Genomic DNA, 8,249 nt, shown 5'->3' on the forward strand with positions numbered 1-8,249 from the left:
TAAAAAATTGTATTTCATTTAAGTAATATAATTCTTACTCCTATAATATGTAATATAATGTTAAGTTTTTGGACTCTTTTTTTCACAATTGTATACATTTTATATGAAAGGCGAGTAAGGTTTCGCGAACTGCCTGACATATAACCATAGTGTTTGTGTTAATAAGACTTACATATTAATTAGTCAAATATTTTAAATGTTTTTATTAAATTTGGATTTGTATAATTTTTATTCTGTAGCTTATCAAAAAAATATTAAAATGAAATACAAGTATTTTGTATCGAACACATCATTAACATATATGTTCAGCCCATTTTATGAAATACGGATAAATACTAACATATCGTTAACTACAATTTAATTTACGTAAACGTAAATATGAGAAATTATCAATGTTATAAATAAATCAAAATCAATAAACAGCAAAAAATAGTATTATTGTGAAGCAGATTTAATAACAATAACCATATACATTTTATTTTCGTACTTTTTATCTATAAAAATATGAATTACAATTTATGAGTAAAGTTTAACAATAGGTAGAATTATTTCGATGCAGTTTCTAAATGCATTCGTCGAGATTATATGATACAGGCTTTTGTTTATATTGATATACGATTGAAACGAAAATTACCCAAATCTTAGTTAATATTTTACAACATTCGTCTTTTTTCTACACACATTCTTATACCCGATATTGGGGTCAACATACTTGCGTATGAGATTAAGATTTTATCCTGAGGATCTAAAGAGTAAACTTTAAAATTACGAAGAACATTTGCCAAAACCATTTTTATCATAATCATGGCGAGTTTACTTCCTGTAAATAAATTATTTTAATGACCTAATTCTTTGTGTCTGTATTTATTCACTAATCACTTACCGAGACAATTTCGTGGACCGACAGCAAATGCCAGATATGCATAAGGATGAAGATTTTTATAGTTTTCAAATAGGAAACGGTCTGGATCGAACACTTCGGGATTTTCGTAAACAGAAGGATTATGATGAATACCATAGATATTTATGATAAAAGTGGAATTTGCAGGCAGCACGTAATTACCTATTTCAATGACAACGATTTAATGCTTTAAGTCAGTAACAAATATAATATATTATTATTTAAAAATAAATTGCAATATCTTAAATGTTTACCTATTTTCATTTCCGATGGATTTTTTCTTCCAATCAAAGGAAAAGGAGGATAGATTCTCATAGACTCCTGAAATTTGTACCATATAAAACTGATCTTTAAGTGTATTTAAAAAAATTAAAAAGTCACCTTAATTACGCATTCTAAGTACGTCATTTTCGTCAGGTCATCGATAGTAATATTTCTATTGAAATCATTTTTAAAAATTTCTTGCAATTCTAGATACACTTTCTCTTGTATATCGTGGAATCTTCCCAAGAAATAAAGAGCCCAGGACAGAACGTGGGCGGTTGAGTCGAAACCCTGATATTAAAATACGTTGAAAATAAATGTAAAATTGCTTTCTATATTATTGATATTTGCAGTTAAATAAATACTGTATAATAAAAATTATTGATATTTGCACAAAACATCCTCAATTTACAAATTCTGTATTTTCGATTTAAAAAGTTATTTATACCAATATAAAAGTAGATTATCATCAACGTCAAAATACAATACTAACCTCGATTTACGAACTGTTTCGATTATTCGATTAGGAATATACGGATTTAAATTAATTAATTAAATCATATGAATTTAAATTGTTTCGGACTACAAAATTTTTCGGTTATCATTTCTGATATTACTTGCTTTAAATTCTTTCAATTGTGTTTATTGTGCTTTAAATATTCTCAATTGTATTTACTTGTGCTTCGAATATTTCAATTGTGATTTCAGTACTTTCAATTTACTCAAAAAAATAAATTGATAACAGATAATAACCCACAGAACTGGTTTACAAGTTTACAAACATAATCATTTATGTTTATTTTACATAATCATTATAGAAACCGAATTCGATGTCGATAAAGTAAGGTACGACTATCCTTTTTCACCTGAATTTCTTGCTGTAATTCTGCATAATAATCTGCTTCGAAATGTTTAAAAATCATCCATAGATACACATTTTTAATTTCTCAAAATTATACTTTCCTGCGTGTAAATAAATAGAGAAAATACATATTAATTAATAAACCTTTTGTTTGATATTCAAAATTTCTTCCTATTACATTTCACATAATATAAATATAAAATGACAAATTTTAGATTTTAAAACTGCAAATTTTTAGATGTCAAAAAATTATAAATTAATACGAAATTACAAATATTATTTACTATAATAACTAATTATGAATGAAATGTAATAATTTCAATAGCATCGTAAATTAAATACAGTTTCTAATTACAAAAAAATAATTATGATTATCTTAAAAGAGGTTTTACGTTATACTTTAATTATAATTTATGTCGCCGGGTTAACTCTTTGTGAAATTACTTATATTTCAATACGTTGTTTAGAAAAACATTATATTACTTCAGAATAATAAAAATAATATCATTGAAATACACGCGTGCACGATTATATAATTATTACCGATTACACATTAAGTAAATTATGCCTACAGCTACAATAGTGCCTCCCATATCTCTGATAACGTCATCTTCCGATATTAAACCTTGTTTGACATGAAGATCCAACAGGGAATCGATCATACGCTGTTTTGGTTCCAAGTTCAATTCCTCTTCATTACGTGTTTCTTTGTTTAAGGAATGTTGCTGCTGCATATTTTTCTCGAAATGTTCTTTTCTTCTTTTGAACACCTACGCATTAAATTAAATCATTAATTACTTGAATCAAAGCAAAAATTCCATTCACAAGTTGAGCTTACCTTTTCGTCGAAACGATGAATTGTTTGAATGTCCCTATTGTAATTTTTTCCCAGTTTACTCATGAAAAAAATTGGGAAAAACCAGTACATTGGATTTACTAGCCATTCAGGATAATATTTCAAAATTCTAAATTTTAATATAAATTTATTAATATATCAAAAGATAATTAATGCATATTTAAAGCTTGAATAAGAAATAAAGTTTACTATTAAATTTACATAAAATTTAAAATTATATTTCATGTGAAATAAAATAACTTTTTTTAAATTGAAATAATTTAAAACATAAAATTTCTGTAAAAGTTTTTTCTTTTCTTATTTTTGTGTTCAAAAAATGCTAGAAAACTTTGCAATTATTTCATTTCGCAATTAATTTATTTTTGAGAAATATTAGAATTAAGTTGATGGACTGTACACTTATAAATTTTGATTCCATGTTTAAACGTTACATTTTCGCTATCATAAAGACTTTTCCTACAGTATTGAGGCAACAGAAGAAAAACACATTATTTTATTGTAAAAACGGTATGCTCTGCAGAAAGTTGGTCTGTCAGAATTTTGTCGTTCATGTTAAAAATTGTCTCTCGTGTGTAGGAAATACATAGAGTTTACGTTTAAAACATTATAACTAATAATTAAATTCATTCTAAAATCCTTAATCCATACTAAATGAACACATTGTATTCGTTTAGAACAGTGTTTCTCAACGGGGGCGATATCGCCCCATGTGAACGTTTTTCCATGTTGAGGGGGCGACTACTAACAATTAATTTTAGGGGGGCGAAAAACATTTTTCTGGGCGATATAGTAAAACATTATATTAAGAATGATTAGATATTTTATTCGTTATATCGTACAATAATTAAACGAATAACATTATACTAGTCACTAGTCTATTTAATGCGGTACGAATTTGGCGTTAGCCTTGGCCCTGGGCATCGGAATTTTGAAGTAAAGGGGCGATACTACGTAACGGTTTTATTGAAGGGGGCGATACTACGTTGAAGGGGGCGACGATTCGTTAGAGGTTGAGAAACACTGGTTTAGAAACTCTACACATTCTCCCTACACACTTCTCTCTACACATTCTTTTAATAACTCTTTATTATGATCAGCACATATAGCTGAAACATCTCATTTATAATGTGCAAACTTTTAATATTCGGTTATTTGATAAACAATCAAAATTTAGAATAATTCGTTTCCCTTATAACGAAGTTGACTGGAACATTTTAAAAATTTCATCAGATATAAACTAACTTTATATTATTTAACACAGATATTACATTTATAAATATTATTTGAAAAATGAAGAAATATATCTGGAAATTAATTTTCCATACCTGTTTAATGCAGACACGTATTCTTGATCGTTCGTAGTCTGAGAATGTAGAGTAACTCCTACTGCTATGTCTACATAAATATAAATTGATATTTATTGTTGTTAAATAAATAAATATACGTCGTTTTGATATGATATTCAGTATCGGGAAGGCATCGCAGAACAAAGTAGATTCACTAAAAAAAACAGTAATCAAGAAAACAAAACTAAACCAAACAAAAATGTAATCAGAGGCCGTATTCTGGTGAAATCGACGAATGACGTCGAAGAGAGATACGAATTTTGTCTCTCATACATATTGGCGATTCTGGTGGTTCGTAACGATCTCGTGTTTGTTGTTGACGTAACGATTCTATTCGGTTGATTGTTCGGGTTATCTGCGCGCGTAATACGGTATAGGATTTTAACCAATGAAATTATAAAATTTTCGAAAATGCGAAGAACGTAATCATAGATCGTACTCCGCATTCACGTGACAAGGGGAATTTAAACACATGCACCTTGTCACGTGTCACGTGACAAGGTGCATGTGTTTAAATAGAGCACGTAATTTCGACCAACTTGTTTTTGTTTTATAACATTTTTACAGATTGTAATGTCAATTTGTTTTTTAACAAATAAAAATTCTAATAGCCTAAGTTAGAAAAGCGTGCATACTTGGATATTTTTCGAAATATTACTATCTAATTTCTCCTTAACTATCCAAGTGAAATTAACATCATATTCGATAGTTCAGTAATTGATATAGGATAATTTAAAAACAAATGGAATCAGTGACGTTTCTGAGTAGGCAGTGCAAAAAAATCAGAGGCATTTCTCTAGATATAGAACGTTCTCTAATACTATTGTACAGCGCAAGTAGCAGCCAGTCATCGATATTAGATATAACGAAATCGAGGCGAAAGACGATAGACTGGTCGAAAGACAACTGTCTGCTCGTCTCTGATAAGCGAGAGAAGCGAAGAGAGAAAAAGTTGTCCAGAATGGCGTTTAGAGAGACGCGATGATCTTCGAGACGAAAGCAAATGATTAGCCAATCAGCGACTAGCTTGTGAGAGACAACAGACGAGAGACGATGACCAGAATATGGCCCAAGTTTTATCGTGAAAAATTGATTATAGTTGGCTTTAGTTCTAACTACTGTCACTAGAGGGGGATAGTGTTGAAAGTCGTCCTGTGTGTCAGAATCTCAAACGAATAAATCCGTAATTGCCGTGAAACGCGTAAGTGGGAAAAATACTGTTTCAATTCTTGACTCCGTCCATTGTTGGTTTCGTTAAAAGCTGTTCAGTAGCTCACTTTTCTTACAGTGACATATTTATATGTATATATATTATTTTTTAAAATTCGTTTCATACTTTTTCTACGTGATGAGCAATAAGTGGGCAAAATAAATATTTTATTTAATGTTTACCTATAAACAAATTGATATTTATAACACTTGATTAAATATTTTACAACAGAGAGTAATACCTGCAATTATGTCGAGAGTGCAATATTTCATCCATTTCAGAATATCGAATAATTCATTTTCTTGCAATTGTTTGAGTTTTTCGACTAAGACGTTTGAATGCTCCATAAATACACTTTGATCATCTTTCAGATTCCAAACATGTCCATGTGGAGCTAAATATTTTCTTCTTCTTCTCCAATCATCGTCAGAACTTTATTTAATTAAATTCAAAAAACTGTAAACGACGATATTTCATATGTAAACTAAATATCAAATAATGCATTACCTGAGAAAAAAACTGTTGTCTCCGAGAACTGGCTTGAAGAAATCATATGTAGAATCCTTATTGATTAATCTGTTGCTTTTTAATACTTCCTACAAAACGTTATAATGAATATTTCCATTCGTAATGTATATATTACATAACTAGGCATGTTTTATTACCTTTGCAGATTCTGGATGTAAGAAAATAATTAATTTATATCCAAGTATATTTATACAGACAACTTTCTCGTTTGGAAATAGCGTAGAGAGTCCCGCAGTTACATTTAAAGCTACTAAAAAGTTACGAAAAAATATTTCATCTATTCATAAACAGTCAAATTACCCAATAAAATATTATTGACATACGTATCCCGATGTATGAATTGTGGTATTGCTTGTCACGTTGAGAAAATACAATTCTCATAGACTCCTGAAATTTGTACCATATAAAACTGATCTTTAAGTGTATTTAAAAAAATTAAAAAGTCACCTTAATTACGCATTCTAAGTACGTCATTTTCGTCAGGTCATCGATAGTAATATTTCTATTGAAATCATTTTTAAAAATTTCTTGCAATTCTAGATACACTTTCTCTTGTATATCGTGGAATCTTCCCAAGAAATAAAGAGCCCAGGACAGAACGTGGGCGGTTGAGTCGAAACCCTGATATTAAAATACGTTGAAAATAAATGTAAAATTGCTTTCTATATTATTGATATTTGCAGTTAAATAAATACTGTATAATAAAAATTATTGATATTTGCACAAAACATCCTCAATTTACAAATTCTGTATTTTCGATTTAAAAAGTTATTTATACCAATATAAAAGTAGATTATCATCAACGTCAAAATACAATACTAACCTCGATTTACGAACTGTTTCGATTATTCGATTAGGAATATACGGATTTAAATTAATTAATTAAATCATATGAATTTAAATTGTTTCTGATTACAAAATTTTTCGGTCATCATCTCTGATATTACTTGCTTTAAATTCTTTCAATTGTGTTTATTGTGCTTTAAATATTCTCAATTGTATTTACTTGTGCTTCGAATATTTCAATTGTGATTTCAGTACTTTAAATTTACTCAAAAAAATAAATTGATAACAGATAATAACCCACAGAACTGGTTTACAAGTTTACAAACATAATCATTTATGTTTATTTTACATAATCATTATAGAAACCGAATTCGATGTCGATAAAGTAAGGTACGACTATCCTTTTTCACCTGAATTTCTTGCTGTAATTCTGCATAATAATCTGCTTCGAAATGTTTAAAAATCATCCATAGATACACATTTTTAATTTCTCAAAATTATACTTTCCTGCGTGTAAATAAATAGAGAAAATACATATTAATTAATAAACCTTTTGTTTGATATTCAAAATTTCTTCCTATTACATTTCACATAATATAAATATAAAATGACAAAATTTAGATTTTAAAACTGCAAATTTTTAGATGTCAAAAAATTATAAATTAATACGAAATTACAAATATTATTTACTATAATAACTAATTATGAATGAAATGTAATAATTTCAATAGCATCGTAAATTAAATACAGTTTCTAATTACAAAAAAATAATTATGATTATCTTAAAAGAGGTTTTACGTTATACTTTAATTATAATTTATGTCGCCGGGTTAACTCTTTGTGAAATTACTTATATTTCAATACGTTGTTTAGAAAAACATTATATTACTTCAGAATAATAAAAATAATATTATTGAAATACACGCGTGCACGATTATATAATTATTACCGATTACATATTAAATAAATTATGCCTACCGCTACAATAGTGCCTCCCATATCTCTGATAACGTCTTCTTCCGATATTAATCCTTGTTTGACATGAAGATCCTACAGGGAATCGATAACACGCTGTTTTGGTTTCAAGATCAATTCCTCTTCATTACGTGTTTTTTTGTTTAAGGAATTTTGCTGCTGCATATTTTTCACGAAATTTTCTTTTCTTCTCTTGAACACCTACGCATTAAATTAAATCATTAATTACAGTGGGTGATCGGTTAACGAACATAATTCGTTCCAAGACTTTGTTCGCTATCCGAATTGTTCGTTAACCGATTATCGATTTACCATAGGTTTTAATGGGAATTTAATTAATTCGTTCTGGAGACCGCCAAAAATAAAAAAAATATGTACTTTCTTACTACGTTTATTTATACGTAATAATAAAAATACATACATGCACAGTCTTGCGTTTTTATTAGTCATGTTTTTTGCGTTTGAAAAGGTTAAAGAATCTGTCTAATGTCGATTGCTTTTCTCTCTTCTTCACGATTTTT

At 28.4% G+C, this 8,249-nt stretch overlaps 1 protein-coding gene and 1 long non-coding RNA gene across 2 annotated transcripts; both read right to left on the minus strand.

Annotated features, from left to right (window-relative positions):
* Positions 1 to 444: 444 nt before the first annotated feature.
* On the minus strand, positions 445 to 6,336 carry LOC111614911 (cytochrome P450 4C1-like). The gene is made up of 11 exons (XM_023356283.1): positions 6,291 to 6,336; positions 6,105 to 6,217; positions 5,947 to 6,035; positions 5,681 to 5,871; positions 4,209 to 4,278; positions 2,866 to 2,992; positions 2,600 to 2,797; positions 1,283 to 1,456; positions 1,156 to 1,222; positions 884 to 1,063; positions 445 to 820 (listed from the first exon to the last, which is right to left on the minus strand). Exons 4-11 carry the CDS (start codon positions 5,784 to 5,786, stop codon positions 654 to 656), a joined length of 1,089 nt encoding a protein of 362 aa, XP_023212051.1. The 5' UTR covers positions 5,787 to 5,871; positions 5,947 to 6,035; positions 6,105 to 6,217; positions 6,291 to 6,336; the 3' UTR covers positions 445 to 653.
* Positions 6,337 to 6,343: 7 nt separating this feature from the next.
* On the minus strand, positions 6,344 to 7,776 carry LOC111614913. Its single transcript, XR_002755010.1, has 3 exons — positions 7,732 to 7,776; positions 6,415 to 6,588; positions 6,344 to 6,354 (listed from the first exon to the last, which is right to left on the minus strand). It is a non-coding gene; the product is annotated as an uncharacterized LOC111614913 (long non-coding RNA).
* Between the last annotated feature and the right edge of the window lie 473 nt (positions 7,777 to 8,249).

Source organism: Centruroides sculpturatus, unplaced genomic scaffold (assembly GCF_000671375.1).
Source record: "Centruroides sculpturatus isolate CEXI.00-Female unplaced genomic scaffold, Cexi_2.0 scaffold1986, whole genome shotgun sequence".
Classification (NCBI taxonomy): domain Eukaryota; kingdom Metazoa; phylum Arthropoda; class Arachnida; order Scorpiones; family Buthidae; genus Centruroides; species Centruroides sculpturatus.